Source organism: Garra rufa, chromosome 19, assembly GCF_049309525.1.
Source record: "Garra rufa chromosome 19, GarRuf1.0, whole genome shotgun sequence".
Lineage (NCBI taxonomy): Eukaryota > Metazoa > Chordata > Actinopteri > Cypriniformes > Cyprinidae > Garra > Garra rufa.
The window spans coordinates 17331815-17351641 of record NC_133379.1 but is presented as its reverse complement, the minus strand read 5'-3'; the positions used below and the strand labels follow the sequence as shown (position 1 = coordinate 17351641).

The window sequence follows — 19827 nt, the reverse complement described above, 5'->3', positions numbered from 1 at the left end:
AATGTAGTAACATCTGCAAGCAATATGAATGCTCCTGAGCTAAATTTAAACTTTCCCAGATTATGGTATGAATACTTATGCAATGAAATCGCAGTGTTTTTTTTTTTTTGCTTTGCTATCATGATGTATGGAGTGTAGATTGATGTTGGGAAAAAATAATTTATAGCAGTTTAACATAAGGCAACAACATAAAATGTAAAAAAAAAAAGACTTTTGCAAAGCACAGTAGCCATCCCCCTTTTTCTTCAACACTGCAGTAAGCGTATGAGTAAGACTTCTGATTTAAATAGCAACGTGCAATAAATGCTAAAACAGTTTGCACTACAAACCAGTGTGTTCATAATTAAGATAATACATTAAAATAGAAAAGACACCAGTTTGCAATATCAAGCAGCAAAACAAGCTGTTTCGTACAGCTAAAAATAGCTGCACACAGATAAGACCGGAAGCCAGACCCATTAAATGTACAAATAGCATCCGCTCTTGCGGGCAGGGTTGCCAGGTTTTTAAAATAAACTCGCCCAATTTCTACTCAAAACTTGCTTAATCGGCATTCCCGTAGTAAAATTTGTATTCCAGAGGCTAAATCTTCAATGCGTGGACATGAAAAAACAACCCACGGCAATAGCCCAATTGCGTAGGAAAACACAGACCTGGCAACGCTGTTTGCAGGAAGAATCAGGTGGATAATCACAGGAATAAATTACATTTTAAAATATTTTTACAAAGATGTTTTAAACTATAAATTTCACAATATTACTTTGTTTTACTGTATTTTTACCTATCCCAAGCTTTTGAACAGCAGTTTATTTTTAAGTGTACCTGACAAAATACTTTCTGAGGCCGTTGTATATACTGTGTAACAAACTATGAGAGAAGCACAGATCTGTTGTTTGGTCTTCTGAAACTGTAAAATAATGTGTAAATTATGTAGATTAAATCATTGTAGAAGTCATGTCATTATTAAAATCCTTAGAGCACCATTCAATAATATTGTACTTGTAATAACTATGCCATGTTAAATGTCATAATAAAAACTGCCTATTAAAGCAATAATTTAATCAATTTAACTCAATATAAAACTCCCAGAATACATAGATGCAGAGATGATTAAAGAAATACATGAGAGGACATTTATTGCCCCAGAGACCCGGTCTACATGTTGCAGCTTGTTCAACACCTGCTGTTTGTGACAATAGCTACTTTTCCCAGGAGACCTCTATGATTATTCATTATCCAATCACCTGCAGCCTCAGACCTTCCCCATGCACCTCTACAGGAACGTCACACCTGTTCCCATAACCATAGGAATATATGACCAGTTACTGAACAGAGAAATGCTGGTGGAATTACATCAGCCAACAACATCTAACACCAATACATTATCAGTTATAGGTGTTTGAATGTAAATAAACCACTCAATAACTCAAATGACTCAGTACTTTATTTTTACTAAAGCTAAACAAATCACATATACCCTTTCAAAAATATAACTCCCTAATTTTACATCTACATATTTTTACTAATGCTAAACAAATCACACACACCCTTTCAAAAATATATTCCCTAATTTTACATCTACAGCTACATATGATATAAGTTCAATCATGTTCAAACCCTCAATCATGAATTCCATGGAAATTCACCAGATGCATATTCAAAATGACTTCAAACCCTCTTTTCACAAAGTTTGAGCTCATCAAAATAATCTTTATTGTATTCTTTGCATTTATTGTATGTGGATGCAAAAGTAAATTAATACTATGAAAATTACTATATTCTTTGACAATTTAAAAAAGTACAAGAAGTAAATAATACTGTACAAGATGTAAATTGTTAACCATTGTAATGGTCGTTGTCAACAGGAGTCGAGTTTATGAACCGCACATCAGACACTCATCACGGTTCTCCAGCGAACACACCATAGCAGCCTTGTTGCGTTCTTTGGTTTCCTCCTCAGTGCTTGCAGTTTGCTGCGTCTCCTTTAGTTTTTCTTTGTTGAGAGTGAACTGGATGGGGTTGGCGGCTGGTTTAGTTCTCAGGTAGTACATTCCTGTTTTAAGGCCCTGTGGACAACAGCAGATGTATCATTGATCCATTAACTTTACATTTATAGACTTCCAAAGCCTTGCTTCAAGAAGTATCTTGCTTACCTGCTTCCAGCCATAGAAGTGCATACTGGTCAGTTTGCCATAGTTGGGTTCAGCAATGTGAATGTTGAGGGACTGGCTCTGGTCAATGAAAGCACCTCTATCTGCCGCCATCTTTAAGATGGTCTTCTGAGAGATCTCCCACACAGTCTTATAAAGCTCCTTTAGGTCGTCTGGTATTGTGGGAATGCCCTGCAAAAAGAAGGATGTTTAGAAGGAGACATAAAAAGTAAAAACACAAAAAAAGAGATCCGAATTGGAAATGCCAACTAACCTGGATGGATCCGTTCTGAGCAATTAGCTGGTTTTTCATTTCTTCGTTCCAAAGTCCTCGTTCCGTGAGGTCTTTGAGAAGATGTGGGTTCACAATCTAGAGGTAAATGTAACCCACCAGTTAGTTAAACACAAAGATTATACAAAGTTTATCTGTTTCTGCAAGCGTTCACTGTAATAAAGCTCACCTGAAACTCTCCAGACAGAACTCTGCGTGTGTAGATGTTGCTGGTGTATGGCTCGATTGACTCATTGTTGCCCAGGATCTGAGCAGTGGAGGCAGTGGGCATAGGAGCCAATAGCAGACTGTTACGCACGCCATGCCTGGTGAGCAAAAATAAATATTACATGACATGTAACTATGGATAAGGATTTTTTTTTTTATTTAAACTTACAAAAAAAGGATTTAAAAATGTAAGCTACAAACTATTGTTTATAATGACGGTAATGAATTGAAATAATATGGTAAGACACCAGTTTGCAATATCAAGCTGCAAAACAAGCTGTTTTGAACAGCTAAAAATAGCTGGACGTTACATTTACAAATATCCGCACACACTCTTCAGGGGGATCAGGTGGATATCTCATATCTGTGTTATTTTTAATTACATTTATTAGATTATGTATTAAAACATTTCCCAAAGTCAATTTTTCAAATTCCCTGACACTTCTAGGACTTTCAGATTTGAGATTATAAATCATGCAATTGGTTACTAACTTTGCGATCTTCTCCTTGAGTGCCACCCAGTCCCAAAGGTCTGTGGGTGTCTTTTCCCACATATCATACTGCAAGATCTGTGAAATCATAACAGGAACAATTAGACTGTAAATCTCAACTGATATCCAATTTTCTTATGCAGGATTTCTTCTGGTTTTATGAAGGTACATTAAAGACTTTAAGACCGTTTTAAGACCAATAAAAATAAATTTAAAAGGACAAATGGACAGGGACATAAGTCAATGTTCTTTAAATGTTAATGTAAGAAGCACACAATGAATTGTAAGCAAGACATGTTTGAACAACATCCAACAGATTTCCTTTTTACGGTGGCCCAGTAGTGCACCTAATTTTGTGTTGTGCTGCAGCTTGTTTGCATAGTTACGCTAATTCAATTGAGTTAAAATAGTTTGTTGCTGCTTGTTTATGTGTGGCGCCAATTTCGTTGTTGCGAGTCATTTGTTTTATCATGCTAATTTTGTTGTGCTAACTTCGCTGTGGCTTGTTTCTGTTGAGTTGCGCCAATTTCGTTGTTAAAAATTGTTGCAAATTTTGTTTGGTTGCAATGATTTCTTTGTGGCTTATTTCTGTTGTATTGTTAATTTCGTTGTGTTGGGTCTTGTTTCCATTGTATTGTGCTAATTTCATTGTATTGTTGCTTGTTTCCATTGTTACGCTGTTGTGTTGCTGCTCGTTTCCATTGTGCTGCGCCAATTTTGTTGCAAGTCATTTCCGTTTTATCGTGCTACTTTTGTTGTGGCTTGTTTCTGTTGAGTTGCACCAATTCTTTTGTTGAGAAGTTTCCATTTTACTGTGCATTTTGCAAAATTTTGTGTTGCACAAATTTCATTGTATTGTGGCTTATTCCTGTTGTATTGTTAATTTTGTTGCGTTGCGACTTGTTTTCGTTGTATTGTGCTAATTTCATCATGTTGCGAATTGCTTTCATTGTGTTGCAAACCTTCTTAATTAATTTTTATTGTATTGTGATAATTTGTTGCCTTGTAACTTGTTTCTATTGTGTTGTGCTAATTTCATTGTTTTGCGGCTTGTTTCCGTTGTTACGTTAACTTGTGTTCCTGGCTTCTGTTGAGTTGCACTAATTCTGTTGAGAATCATTTTAACATTTTACTGTGCAAATTTTGTGTTGCACAAATTTCTGTTGTACTGTGCCAATTTCGTTGCGTTGCAACTTGTTTCCGTTGTATTGTGCTAATTTCTGTGTTGCGACTTGCTTCCATTCTGTTCCGTACCGTTTTAATTAATTTTTAATGTACTGTGCTAATTTTGTTGTATTGTGCCAATTTCATTGTTCTGAGTCATTTCCGTTTTATCGTGCCAATTTAGTTGTTTTGTGCTAACTTTGTTGTGGCTAGTTTCTATTAAGTTGTGCTAATTTGGTTGTTAAGAGTGGTTTCCATTTTATTGTGTTGCACTAACTTTGTTGTATTGTGGCTTACGTCTGTTGTATTGTTAATTTCGTTGCGTTGCAACTTGTTTCTGTTGTATTGGACCAATTTCATTGTGTTGCGTAACTTTTTCATTCATTTTCAGTGTATTGTGTTAATTTAGTATTGCTGTGGCTTGTTTCTGTTGTATAGTGTTAATTTGGTTGTGTTGTGCCTTGTTTCCGTTGTTGCGTACCCTTTAATTCATTTTTATTGTGTTGTGCTAATTTGGTTGTGTTGTGGCTTGTTTCCGTTGCATTATACTATTAGGAGTTAAGCACAACAGACTTCCGTATTTTGCTAAACAGGTCTCGTTACTTCCGGTTCACTTCGTTTCCGTTGTGTTGTGCTAATTTAATTGTTTTGCAGGGATTATGTTGTGTTGTACACCACTGGGCTACTGCTCCTTGTGGATGTGAACCAATACCTCAAGACCAGCAGAAACTCTTCTTATACTATAACATCCAACTTACGCCTTTGCTCACAGGAGACCCAGGGTATGTTTCATACGGCCCAAATTCTGCAGCCAGCTCACAGCTGGACTCCAGCGCGGCGTAGTAGATGGTCTCAAAGATCTGTATGTTCAGGAGTTGAGCCTCTGCACTCTCAAAGGGGAAGCGCATGAGGATGAAGGCATCAGCCAGACCCTGAACACCAATACCGATGGGCCTGTGACGCTTGTTGGAGTTCTCTGCCTGTTGTGAGGAAGAGAAGATCAGCCTCTGCAGCAATTACAACAAATGTAAAATGGCTAAAACGGAATTAGACGACACCTCACCTCTCGCACTGGGTAGTAGTTAATATCAATAATTTTATTAAGGTTCTTCACAATGACTTTTGTAACAAAGGCCAACTTCTTGAAGTCAAAAGTTCGCTCTGGAGTGACGTACATGTTAAGTGCAATGGATGCTAGGTTGCAAACAGCCACCTGCAAGAGAGAATTTGGTCCTTCATAAAAGCACTTTTGGATAGTCAACATGGCATGTGAGTGACAAATTATACATAATCTGCACTCCTTACCTCATCTTTACTGGTGTACTCGACAATTTCTGTGCACAAGTTACTGCATTTGATGGTGCCCAGATTCTGCTGGTTGCTCTTACGGTTGCAGGCATCCTTGTAGAGCATGTAAGGTGTGCCGGTCTCTGTCTGAGACTCGATGACTGCATGCCACAGCTGCTGAGCCTTCACCACACGCTTAGCTTTGCCCTGCTGCTCATATCTGGAACAAAGATCGAAAGTCATTATTAAACAATAATATCACTAGGCATTAACAGTGTTATAGTAGCATTACAAATATCTTCATACTTTGTATAGAGCTTCTCAAATTCCTCTCCCCAGCACTCATCCAGCCCGGGACAGTCACTGGGGCACATCAGAGACCAGTCCTACATTGGATGAGAGTCACACATAAGTTTGCTTAAAATAAAGTCTTTAAACTACACTGAACTGGTTAAGAAAATAAATACAAAACCATAAATATTTTTTCCTTGAAGTTTGTTTTTTAAAGAAGTTTCTTCTGCTCACCAAGTCTGCATTTATTTGATCCAAGGTACAGCAAAAACAGCAACATTTTAAAATGTAATTTATTCCTGTGATTTCAAAGCTAAATTTTCAGCACCATTATGTCATCAGTGTCACACGATCATTCGGAAATCATTCTAATATTCTGATTTGCTGTTCAAGAAACATTTAAATTATTATTATCATCATCAATAATATTTAAAACAGTTAAGTACATTTTCAGGATTCTTTGATGAATATAAAGATCCAAATATCAGCATTTATCTGAAATAAAACGCTTTTGCATTAGCAGTGAGATTACATAATTTACACTGCAAAATTAAAAGTGAGATTAATGTTTTAAATACATTTATTGATTTATAAATATATAAATTAGAAATGTTGGGTGTGGAGGCATACTTTTAAACACACTAAACTACCAGCAGGTGGCGGTAAGTCACTTCATGAGCGAGTTATTTCAACTGATTCGAGCAAAACGCTGAATCATAGCAGAACGTTGCTAGGAGAATGCTTCTGCTGCGATCCTTGTTTGGAACTATTTTCGTTGGTGAAACAGAACAAAACAGTGAAAATATTTTGTCTAATATGTAAGTAACTACTTGACTAACTACTTGTTTATTGAGCTAAAATTAAATGTAATATTTGTAATTGTGAGAATTTTCAGCAAAAAGCTCACTTCGTATATTGATGAACTAACGTTATATCATGTTATAAATAAACTAACGTCATACATTTTAAATTTTTACCTCAGTGTGTTTCTTTAGAGTGCTATTACGTTCATTTGTTTTAAAGTATGTCACAAATAGACCAGAAATACACTATCCATTATCAATTTCTGTTTACGTTGAATGTATTAAAATATGAATCTTTCTTGCTTTTTGATGCTTCGCTAGTTGTTTTTGTCACTTCAGTTTTAATCAGGCGGTTTGTTCGGTTGGGCAAGTAAAAAAAAAAAAAAAAAAAAAACATTTTAAAAGTATCTCGAAGGCTGGCGGTCAGCTAGCTCGACCTATATTTATTATTATTATTATTGAGAACATTATACAGAAAAAGGTAGTTTGACCTGTATTCTGCTACTGCGATTCTGTCTGAAGACACAGTAACTTCCGCAGGGGGAGAAAAAAAATCTACAGGTGTTAGCAACTGGCCTTAGCCAAGCCCTATATTCAGTTTTTTTCCAGGGACCAATCCGAGAGAGACTCGCGCCAATAACAGAAAGCTGATTGGCTATTGCATGTTGGTCTCATTTGTAGTTTAAATACAGCAAATTATATTTGTGAAATAGTGAAATAAAGAACTACAACACCACGGAAACAACAAAAAGAGAATTTAAATGAGCATTAGAGATAGCGTTACATGGACATCGGAAAAATAAGTAAAATTATTTAAGACCTAGAACAGCGAATTTAAGACTTTTTAAGGCCTAAAATTTTGATTTTTAAATTTTAGACTTTTTAAGACCCCGCGGGAACCCTGTTTATACACTATACCATTCAAAAGCTTGGAGTCAATATAATAAATTTTTTTGGATCAGCAAATCAGAATATTAGAATGATTTCTGAAGGATCATGTGACTGGAGTGATGATGCTAAAAATCAGCTTTGAAATCACAGGAATAAATTACATTTTAAAATAAATTCAAAGAGAAAACAGTTATTTTAAATAGTAAAACTATTTAAAAATTGTGCTGTTTTTGCTGTACTTTGGATCAAATAAATGCAGGCTCGGTGAGCAAGAGAGACTTAAAAAAAAAACATTGAAAACCTTTTGACTAGTAGTGTATATAAAGGTGTGCTCACCGAATTGGTCTCTACTCGCTTCATGAAGAGATCAGGGATCCAGAGCGCATAAAACAGATCTCTAGCTCTCTGTTCCTCTTTACCAGTGTTCTTTTTAAGCTCTAGGAAGTCGAAAATATCAAAATGCCAGGGCTCCAGGTACATAGCAAAAGCTCCTGGTCTCTGATTAAGGAGGAGAGAAAATGTCAGTTTTTCAAGCCAAACTTAAACCCTCTCTTGAAATTCACAGGTAAAATACCTTACCTTATTTCCTCCTTGGTCCACATAGCGTGCGGTGTTGTTGTAGACACGGAGCATAGGAACCAGGCCATTTGAGTTGCCATTTGTCTAAAACAGAAAAAAATAATGAATTAAACCCAAATGCTGAGTATTAATAACACTAGTAAATCTAAGGCTGAGTATGAAAAAAAATTAAATAAAAAAAACTTACCCCTGCAATATAACTTCCAGTGGCTCTAATGCAACTCACAGCCACCCCGATACCTCCAGCAGACTTAGAAATGAGGGCGCACTGCTTCAGGGTGTCATAGATCCCCTCAATACTGTCATCCTTCATAGCAAGCAGGAAGCAACTAGACATTTGATCAAAAGAATTTGCTTGTATTATAAATGACGTATGCAAGTCTACTGACTTTGCTAGCACTAAACTCAGGAGTCTGTTTTGTAAAAAAAAAAAAAAAAAACTGCCCCCTTGTGTCTGATTGCTGTATAGTGATTTTATCGTGATGTTCTCCTTCCTGGTGTTTACCTGGAGAGCTGTGGGCGGTTGGTGCCGGCATTGAAGAGCGTAGGAGAAGCATGAGTGAACCACTTCTCAGACAGCAGGTTGTAGGTTTCTATAGCTGCTGAAATGTCCTCCTTATGGATTCCCACGGACACTCTCATCAGCATGTGTTGTGGCCGCTCAGCGACTGAAAACAAAGCGGTCAAGGTGTCAAAGGAACATTTTCCATTTTAATCAATCAGGTCAGTCTCTTTGCTTTTTTTGTTTTTAAACTCAATTGCATTTGCTTCATTAAAATTGTCATCTGCCTCTTAATCTACTAAAGTCTTTACTATATAGTGTTTCTTTTTGTTCCATTACTTCCTCACTCTGTCCATTTTGTTGTCTCAACTGGACTGTCTATGCAAATATATGCAAATATGTATATCAAGACTTACCCTTTCCATTGATCTTCAGTAAATATGAGCGCTCCAGGGTCTAAAAGAGTCATTAAAAACTAAGTTTAACACCACAGTCATTTATTGATTTAGGTATGCATGTGTATATTTTCCATAAACTATTTTGGAATTACCTTGAAGCCAAAGAAGTTGTAAGTGAAGTCTCTGTCAAAAATAATGGCTGAGTTGAGGCGCTAAGGAAGAAAGGAAAATTTACATTCATTCTAAATACTTAACCTATAATGTGACTTTGTTGGGAAAAAACACAGAAATCATACATGTGCATATCATACTTACGTCTTTGTTGGCCAAAACAATGTCAAGAGTTTCCTTGGAAATCATAGGTGAGTGGCGGTCATTCAGGGGATTCACATAGTTGTAGAGGTCCTCCATAACCTCTGTGATTGGAGGAGGCAATTGATTAGCAGCAAATAAAAACATTATGATTCAATTTAGTTTGAAATGAAGTGTCCCACAGGCATGAAGCAAGTGAATGCATTGCAACTCACCACTGAAGACCTTCTTGGTTTCTTTGTGCAGGTTGGACACAGCGATACGGGCCGCCAGGATGGCATAGTCAGGGTGTTTAGTGGTGAGGGTGGCAGTGATCTCAGCAGCCAGGGTGTCCAGCTCTACTGTGGTAACGCCGCTGTAAAGACCCTGAATCACCTTCATGGTGATCTGAGTCTGCAAAACAAAACCACTTGATTTAGGATCAGAGCTTTACAGTTGGCTTCTTAGAAGACGATTCGGTAATTAAACGATTTTGAAGACATGGTTCACCCAAAAATGAAAATTCTGTCATGAAATACTCAACCTCATGTCGTTGCAAACCTGTAAGACCTGTTCGTCTTCGGAACAGGAATTAAGTTATTTTTGATCAAATCTGAGAGCTCTCTGATCCTCCATAGATAGCAAGGGACAAAATAGTCCATGTGACATCAGTGGTTTAACCTTAATTTTAAGTTGCCCTAGTACCATTTTGAACAGTATCACAATGCATGTACTGCACCTTGTTAACGTTCAGAGGAAAGCATGTGCATGCATCATGGTACTCCCCAAAATGGCTTCAGGGTGACACGTTGAAGAATTGTCAAATAAAGTTAAAGTTTTTTTTGCACAACAAAAAGTATTCTTCTAGCTTCATAAAAACTACGGTCGAACCACTGATGTCACACGGACTACTTTGTCAATATTTTTGGTACTCTTCTGAACCTTGAGCATGTTAGGACCCTTGCCGTCTGTGGAGGGTCAGAGAGCTTTGAGCTCTCCTGAAATATCTGACCTGTATTTTTTTTTAAATATATTAATGTTCTGAAGACAAACTAAAGTCTTGAGGGTTTGGAATGACATGAGGGCGAGGAATTAATGACAAAATTCACATTTTTTTAAGTGAATACAGGGCCATAAGGAAGACTTGGGGAGGACAGAATGTTGTGGGTACACGGAAATATAATTATTTACAGATTATTTGTTTAAGTATTACTAGCTTTTGGCTCTTCTAACAGTCCTGTTAACTAATTGTAATGGCGACTAGGCCAGGGGTTTTCAAACTTGGGTCTGGGGACCTCTAGGATGTGCTGGGGGCCTGTTTAGACACAAATAAAATGTACCGAAAAATGGATTAAAATTAAATGAGTAAATAGATAAATTTGATTAAAACAAACACATAAAAAATGTATAAAAATATAAAAGTACATAAAAAAAACACAAAAATTATCATGTTTTTGGGGGGTCTCTGTGTGGCATCTAAATAATTGAAACTACTGGAATAGGCAATGGTTGACCTTGGAATGTGAGACAAACTTAAAGAGTTTTTTTGATCCATTTCATAACTTACAGGATCAACAAAGTCAGAGTTGAGTCCATAGCAAAGTTTCTGGATGCGTGATGTGATTTTGTCGAACATAACACGCTCCTGGCGACCATCTGAGACGAGAAAAAACACCAGATTAATAAAATCAAGCTATTAATAATATGTGACCTCAAACCACAAAACCAGTCTTGAGTAGGACAAGTATATTTGTAGCAATAGACAAAAATACATTGTATGGGTCAAAATCATATATTTTTTGTTTTATGCCAAAAATCATTAGTATATTAAGTAAACATCATGTTCTATTAAGATAGTTTGTACATTTCCTACCGTAAATAAATCAAAACTTACATTTTGATTAGTAATATGCATTGCCAAGAACTTCATTTGGACAACTTTAAACGCGATTTTCTCAATATTTTGACTTTTTTTGCACCCTCATATTACAGATTTTCAAATAGTTATCTCAGCCAAATATTGTCCTATTCTAACAAACTATACATTAATGGAAGGCTTATTTATTCAGCTTTCAGAGTAAAACTGAGATGTATAAGTCTCAATTTAAAAAAAAAATCCTCATGACTGGTTTTGAGGTCCAGGCTCACATAATAAATCGAGCAGAATACCACTTATAATCAAGAATAGATGGAAAGGATATGAACTGGCAATAAAAACATGAAAAAGTGCATACAAATATGGTGCTAATAGTTACAGCAAAACAATTGTAAGTAAGCATAACCTGTCGACGATTTATGATTTAAGTAGCATGTGCTATTCATGTCAAATGTTTTATAACTGGCTTTGATGACCTAGTCAAAAAAGCGTTTGGCGCGAACTTTGAGTGAACAAAGAACACGGCTAGATTAATCATCAGATGCAGCTAATATGAACATATACCATTCTCAAAAGTAACGTTATGTAGTTGGGAAAATCAATATAACAACACACAATCAATAAACCATATGAACACATTCACGTTCTTCTCTTTATGTTTTTGACAGTGCTAGTGCTACACGATTTAGGTCAATACATGTTTGACTTAAATATTACTTATCCTTGTCATTAGAATATTAACAGTTGCATAAAATTTATGACAAATAATATTTACACTTATTTAAATTAGCATACAAATTGTATATTATTTCACTATACTGGAAATAAAGAATTAATTGGAGGACGAGTGGAACTTTACCTCTCTTAATCACGTGCATGATTGAAGTCTCTGGTAACGTAGAGAGCACTGAAAAAAATGCAATATTAAAAAAAATTATAACAAATATTGATGGATAAAGTGCTAATCTGACCGGTCCCTCAGCTACCGCTTCTGCAAACTGTTGTTGTGAACAGTGCTGAGCGCGGGACTCAAACCCGCCAGATTGATTTTCGTCACGACCCGGAAGACAAATGTTAGCCAATGGACTCTCTCTCCTTCTCTACGTCATCGTAGTCGTCAGTTTTATTGGACGGAACAACAACAGAATCGTTCTATTTTTTTTATATATATATATACATATATATATATATATTTTTTTGAATGTTTTAAGGGTTCATATTGTAAGAAATTAATTTTTCCTTTCAACTCTGATTGGCGCTGTCCCAAAATCGCACCCTAAACCCTTGCGGTCCACACTGTAGTGACGTAATGCCGCTTTGACTCTCGGGTAACGTTAGATGTCTGCTGTGGAGCTTGCATCAGTGAGGGCTTAAGCTTAGCTCGAGTGCGAATAGCGACCGCAATGGGGGCGCTCGCGAGCACCCTTCTGAAAGCTAAAATGAAGATTGACACTCTGTGGTCTCATGAGGTGCATCCCAAATAGCGTACTTATGCATTTATATCGTTTTGTAGTACAGTGTGACGAGTGTCTTTACAATGAAAATTCCAAAAAGAAAAAGTTCACTTTAAATATCCGGATGATGCTCTTGAAATAAACGAAAAAACTAAGTGTGTAATGTTGGACACATGCACTCAAGTGTCACATATCATATGTGACCCTGGACCACAAAACCAGTCTTAAGTAGCACACTTAAATTTGTAGCAATAGCCAAAAATAGCCAAAAAAAATCATTAGGATATTAAGTAAAGATTTTGTTAATTTCCTAACATAAATATATTAGGGATGCACCGATCCTTATTGGTCGATAACTTGCGCGTTTTGTCAGTAAAGCCGGTTCTGTAATCAGCGGTAAATGCCATCAGGTGCGTGATTTCACGTTGAGCCGTATATACTACACACAGCCGTTGTTTACAGACGAGCTGCGCACTTTCACACTGATAATGAACATTGCTATGCGCAGCTCATCAGTGAACAACGGCTGTGTGTAGTATATACGGCTCAACGTGAAATCACGCACCTGATGGCATTTACCGCTGATTACAGAACCGGCTTTACTGACAAAACCCGCAAGCTTTATCGACGATTGGTATCGGTGCATCCCTAAAATATATCAAAACTAAATTTCTGATTAGTAATATGCATGGTTAAGAACTTCATCTGGACAACTTTAAAGGCGATTTTCTCAATATTTTGATTTTTTTGCACCCTCAGATTCCAGGTTTTCAAATAGCTGTATATCGACCAAATATTGTCCTGTCCTTACAAACCATACATCAATGGAAAGCCTATTTATACAATACTTTCTTTACCAAGTTTCATCAGAACCATGAACATTCATAGACAGGTCAACACCACAGTCAATATAGCCTATCAATCAGAAATACATGAACAATGCTTTTTCCTATAAAAACTGAGTATTATATAAATCTCACTGCAAAACATTCATGTCTCATAATGCTTATCAGCTGTCAGAATGATGTATAAATCTAAAAAAAAAAAAAAATGACCCTCATGGTTTTGTGGTCCAGGGACTCCAATTATGAATGACAAAATAACTTTATATAATTAATACACTATACAGTGGGGCAAATAAGTATTTGATACACTGCCAATTTTTCAAGTTTTCCCTTAGGTAATTTTCATAGGTACACCTCAACTGTGAGAGACAGAATCTAAAAAAAAAAATCCATTTTATTTCATGAAATAAGTATTTGATCACCTACCAACCAGCAAGAATTCTGGCACAGACCTGTTAGTTTGTCTTTAAGAAGCCCTCCTATCCTCCACTAATTACCTGTATTAATTGCACCTGCTTGAACTTGTTACCTGTATAAAAGACACCTGTCTACACACTCAGTCAATCAGACTCCAACCTCTCCACTATGGGCAAGACCAAAGAGCTGTCTAAGGACACTAGGGACAAAATTGTAGACCTGCACAAGGTTGGGATGGGCTACAGGACAATAGGCAAACAGCTTATTATTAGTAATTATCAGAAAATGGAAGAAATTCAAGATGACTGTCAATCTCCCTCGGACTGGGGCTCCATGCAAGATCTCGTCTCATGGAGTATCAGTGATCCTGAGAAAGGTGAGGGATCAGCCTAGAGCTACATGGGAGGAACAGATCAATGACCTGAAGAAAGCTGGGACCACAGTCTCAACGGTTACCGTTAGTAACACATTACAACATCATGGATTTAAATCCTGCTGCGCACGCAAGGTCCCCCTGCTTAAGCCAACACATGTCCAGGCCCGTCTGAAGTTTGCCGAAGACCATCTGGATGATCCAGAGAAGGCATGGGAGAAGATCATGTGGTCAGATGAGACCAAAATATAACTTTTTGGTATAAACTCCACTCGCTGTGTTTGGAGGAAGAAGGAGGATGAGTACAATCCCAAGAACACCATCCCAACCGTGAAGCATGGGGGTGCTTTTCTGCAAAGGGGACAGGGCGACTGCACCGTATTGAGGGGAGGATGGATGGGAGAAATGTCCAGCATGACAATGACCCCAAACACACAGCCAGGGCAACTAATGAGTGGCTCTGTAAGAAGCATTTTTAGGTCCTGGAGTGGCCTAGCCAGTCTCCAGACCTGAACCCAATAGAAAATCTAGGGAGAGAGCTGAAACCTGGTGTTGCCCAGCGACAGCCACAAAACCTGAAAGATTTGGAGAAGACCTGTATAGAGGTAAAATCCCTGCTGCACAGAGGTGTAAAAAGTACTCAAAAAATTTAATCAAGTGAAAGTACAGGTACTCAGTGAAAATTGTACTCAATTAAAAGTACAAGTATCTGGCCAAAAACATACTTTAGTAAAAGTAAAAAAGTACAACTTTAAATTATACTCAAGTATTGAAAAAGTAAAAGTACTTTTTTATTCTGACAGACATACAGAAGTATGGTTAAAGGGAGAGAGCAAAACAAAATTCAAAGGCACAGGTTAAACATGAATATCTAGTGCAGCAACAACAATTAAAATGAAGCACATCGGGAAAAAAATACAAGAAAAGGAATTAAAAGGAAACTTCATCATTTCCACCCTCATGCCATCCCATATGACTTTCATTTATCAGATGAACACAAACTGTTTTAGAAAAAAATAAAAATAAAAATCAACACAAGTGTATGGGACATCCAAAAATGACACTTCAAAAACTATACACAAAGTGAATATGACAGTAATTTATGCAACACCTGTTAATGAATCAGGGTCTTAAATGAAACGAAGAAGAATACTAGTACTAATATTTTAAATACTATGTACTACTGTATTTTTAATACATATAAAATACTTTTTTTTGGAGATTTGTAATATTTAAAGGGATCATCAGATGCAAAAATTTACTTTTATATGTTGTTTGCACATTAATTTGTCTTGACAGTTTGTGTGCAAAACTACCCTACAATGATAAAAATCCACCCAGTGTTTTTTGTTTTTTTAACTTTAAAAGTAATATTCCCTTTTTAAAATCAGGTCATTCTCAGCTTCTTGTCATTGTGACGGCACACAGACAGAGGCCGCTCCCATGATAGTTGATTGACATGAGCACCTTACCTTAGACCCGCCCTCACTGAGCTGAAACAGTCCGATCGCCATTGTGTCGACTCAGGTGCAGGGGGAGACTAGAATATCTCCAATTGAGCGACTGAGTTGTTCTGTTGTTGGATGTAATAATGAATAAAGCAGTCATTTACTCCCCACATCTGAGCCGCTGCAAACGCAGATGTTTAACATTACTTTCGCTTTTAAAATGAAAGCACCGATCCCGATTTACATATGCTTCTGTTCATGCAAATCGTTCCTGATGCAGCTTCACCCACAGCAGAAGTGAGTATAAGGGTTTTTTATGCATCTTTGCAAATGGCATTGCGTAATAATGTGCTTGTTGGCAAGTTTCACCAGTAAACGCTGCTAAACGGCTTAATGTGGCTAAAGTAAACACCTTTCATCATCCCAGACAGGGAGGGGCATGGCCAGCAGATATCATTTGCATTTAAAGGGCCATACAATAATATGAGTTGATGTTTTGCAAAGCTGATTTTGACAGGGTAAAAGGGTGTTTGATTTACACTACTATTGAATTTTTTTTATCAAAGTATATTATAGACTTTTCATTAAGACCCTAAAGAATCATATGAACTTGTGGAAAATGGGCATCCGATGACCCCTTTAATAAAAAAAAATCCTACAAAAATATTAATAGTATTTAAATTCTTATCATTGATTTCATTTGCACTCAATGTTGTGATTTCAGCTAATCTATTACACATGGCTCTATTAAAACAGAACGAGTAATGAATAAACTTTTTCGGGGGAAAACACAATTCTGACCTCTTTAATTGTAAACAAAGGTTTCTGTACCAAATATTAAGTTCTATTTTCTATTCTGTTGTATCGAATACTTATTTCATGCAATAAAATGTAAATTAATTATTTAAAAATCATACAATGTGATTTTCTGTCTCTCACAGTTGAGGTGTATCTACGATGAAAATTACAGATCTCTCCATTCTTTGTAAGTGTGAAAACTTGAAAAATCGGCAGTGTATAAAATACTTATTTGCCCCACTGTACATGGTTGAGTACATAGTGCATAAGTACTTAGTGTACAGTGCATCATTTCGGACACAGCTATTAACTCGACAGCCATTGTAAGTCTGCAAGATCGCAAGAGCACATGAAGTGTGCCATTTGGGACAGGGTCAAAGTATCAACAGTACAAAAATTAGACATGTTAAATGTTTTCTCGTTTCATTGCCTTGTTTTCGCCACGGTTTTGTTTCTTTGTCATTGTCATAGTTATTTTGCCATTGCCATAGTTTTGCCTTGTTTCATTATCTTGTTTATTTTGATACTTTGGACTGCCCTCTTGGAGTTTGACCCATGCCTGTATTATTGGATTATGCTTTTGTCTTGCCCTGGATGTTCCTGTTTGCTGGTGTTTTGACCCTGCCTGTCTTGACTACGATCTGTTGAATAAAGCTAGTGTTTGGATCTTACACGCTGTCGTCGAGTCCCCGTTACAACATTATAAAGTTGGTTGCAGGTTCAAGCCTCAGGTCCGGCAGGGATTGTCGGTGGGGGGAGTGAATAACCAGCGCTCTCTTCCACATTCAGTACCACGACTGAGGTGAGACCCTTGAGCAAGGCACCGAACCCCCAACTGCAGGTGTGTGTTCACTAATGTGTGTGTGCACTTCTGTTAAATGCAGAGCACAAATTGGGAATGTATGGGTCACCATACTTGGAGGAATTGGCCACACGTCACTTTCTCCTTCTATCCCTAATAACAGTACGATAATGTAAAATACTATTTATGTAAATCCAATGCATAAAAATTGTAATGGAGATTTTTTTTTTTTATAACTTCTTAGTATTGTAATTAAGTAAAATTACAAGTTTCTGGTTTTTACAGAACTCAAAGTACATATTCCTCAATAGAGTAGGCCTATACTGTTTAAATAATTCAAATAATATACATGATCAAACAGAGAGGAAAAGTCTGACAGAATCTGACAGAACAAATGCTGTTGACACAATTGTTGTCCTGGTATTTAAAAAGATGGTGAGATGCCTCAACAAACCTAAGTTTATTTTGTACAATTAAAACCAAACACATAAATGAACTTACCGTAGTGACACCTTGTGGCCATCACATTATTTCAGTGATCATACCAGCGTCATAGCAGTGATCCATGATGATTGCTTGGCTGGCGCAGGAGTCAAAACACCTGAAATACACTCATTTAAATCAGCACTGACATGAAATCATATACAGTGGCATCAGTTAAATGCTTAGTGTGTATTTCTTAAATTGACAGAGCAATAGATAGAAAAATACAGAAATAAGACATCTTTCACATGCCATAAAGGACAGAATTCCTTTTATGGGCACTTCTAGAAGAGTGTGCACACATCAACCAGAGCGAGAGCAAGAGCATGCCCATCAACATCCGCCAATCAGGTTACGGATGTCGTCGATGGCGAAGGACTTGCTTGAAAAGGACTTGTCATTTTGTTTTTAGACCACAAAATCAACAGTGACAAACGACAATGTTTCTGCAGGACAGCAACAAAGTGCTGTGTGTACAAGTGTGTTTGTTTGTTCGGTGACTAATGTTTTTTAAAGAAATTAAATAAAATTGAAGTCTTTAAAGCTTTTTGTTTCTGTTTTATATATGACAATGTCGCAGCTTGCAGATGATTGAGGAGCTTGATTTTTTAGGACATGTTAACACTTAACATACTTGTATATATGATATCAATAACATGTGAAATCACAATTAAAAAAATAGCTGCAAGCAGTGATGACGGGCCCAAGCCCCAGAACCACTGCCACTCTGGTGGCTTCAGGAAAACAGCAGTCACATGTATTTTTTTATTTAATGATTTTAATGATCTATAAGATCATTTGTAAAACTATATAGCCTATGCAGAATATATAACAAGTTATTCTATTAATTTATTTATTTTACCTAAGCATTAAACAGCCTTTATCTGTCAGTTGAAATGTCTGATATGGAATGACAATAGCACACACAAAGTTTGATGTCAATATGTATTTATATATACATACTAAATATACGTAGTCCACACACATAGCATATAAACATAATTTTTTAAAATGTGATTAATCACGATTAATCGTTATGCAGTTCTAGTATTAACATGTATATATTTATATTATGAAAATAATTAATATTATATATAAATTTTTAAAATATATAAACATATATTTTTCTTAAATATATAAATGCATATGTGTGTATTTATATATAGCCTACATAATAAATATACACAGTACACACACATGTATTACGTAAACAAAAACTTTCATTCACTTTCAATGCGATTAATCATGATTAATCGTTTTCCAACCCTATGAAAAAGTTGCTTTTTTTCAAACTATTAAAAATAGCAACAAAAAAAAAAAAAAAACTTGACCATGACATTTTTAAGTTTTGGTTTAAAATTGTCTGTTTGACTTGACATGAGCCAAGGATGCAGTGGTAAAAATAATTTTTTCTTTTAGACCTTACGATTCAAAAGTTATTAGCATAAACATGAGGGAAAATTTGGACACTAGTTAAGTTAGAGACTCTAAACTTACTATTGTTAATGTTGAGACTGTCCTTCATCTGTGTTCCAAATTTCTCAACTTTCCAGCAAGCAGTTCTATGGGCTGCCATAGATTTCCAGAGTGGAAGAAGAAGAAGAATGCCAGCGGATGCAATAGGTGCCATATTGCACCTTCTGTGCTTGGCTCCTAATAATTCCGTAGGGGCTTGGGTCCCTAATAAGGCAAAAATGTTTACATTGTTTTCTGTTCAGCCATGTTTTTTGCACACCTCAGTATTTGAAAATTTGTTGATTAATGCCATTTTGTAATCTGAGAGATTTATATAAATACCAAAAAATAATGCAATGTAGGCTATTTATACTATATAGGCTATTGACTGAATAAAGCTATTTACATTTATTAACAATCAAATACATTTCTGCATTTGTTGTTGACTCACAAATCGAGTTTGTGTCATACCAAGCCAGCACACTGCGGTTTCCTGCTGTTGTAGTGAACTCGGTGAAGTGGCTTCCTGT

General features: G+C 36.4%; 1 protein-coding gene across 1 annotated transcript; it reads right to left on the bottom strand.

Annotated features, from left to right (window-relative positions):
* Window positions 1-1520: 1520 nt before the first annotated feature.
* rrm1 (ribonucleotide reductase M1 polypeptide) lies at window positions 1521-12266 on the bottom strand. Its single transcript, XM_073824449.1, has 19 exons — window positions 12082-12266; window positions 10914-11002; window positions 9583-9760; window positions 9371-9471; window positions 9208-9267; window positions 9074-9113; window positions 8661-8823; window positions 8343-8484; window positions 8156-8239; window positions 7913-8074; window positions 5898-5977; window positions 5610-5811; window positions 5368-5517; window positions 5063-5284; window positions 3142-3218; window positions 2612-2747; window positions 2425-2520; window positions 2154-2342; window positions 1521-2066 (listed from the first exon to the last, which is right to left on the bottom strand). Exons 1-19 carry the CDS (start codon window positions 12098-12100, stop codon window positions 1875-1877), a joined length of 2382 nt encoding a protein of 793 aa, XP_073680550.1. The 5' UTR covers window positions 12101-12266; the 3' UTR covers window positions 1521-1874.
* Between the last annotated feature and the right edge of the window lie 7561 nt (window positions 12267-19827).

Coding starts and splice junctions, on each gene's coding strand:
- rrm1 (XM_073824449.1), bottom strand. Junction 8,075..8,155: donor TGGACCAAGGAGGAAATAAG/GTAAGGTATTTT, acceptor CTCCTTAATCAG/AGACCAGGAGCTTTTGCTAT. Junction 2,521..2,611: donor TTCTGTCTGGAGAGTTTCAG/GTGAGCTTTATT, acceptor ATTTACCTCTAG/ATTGTGAACCCACATCTTCT.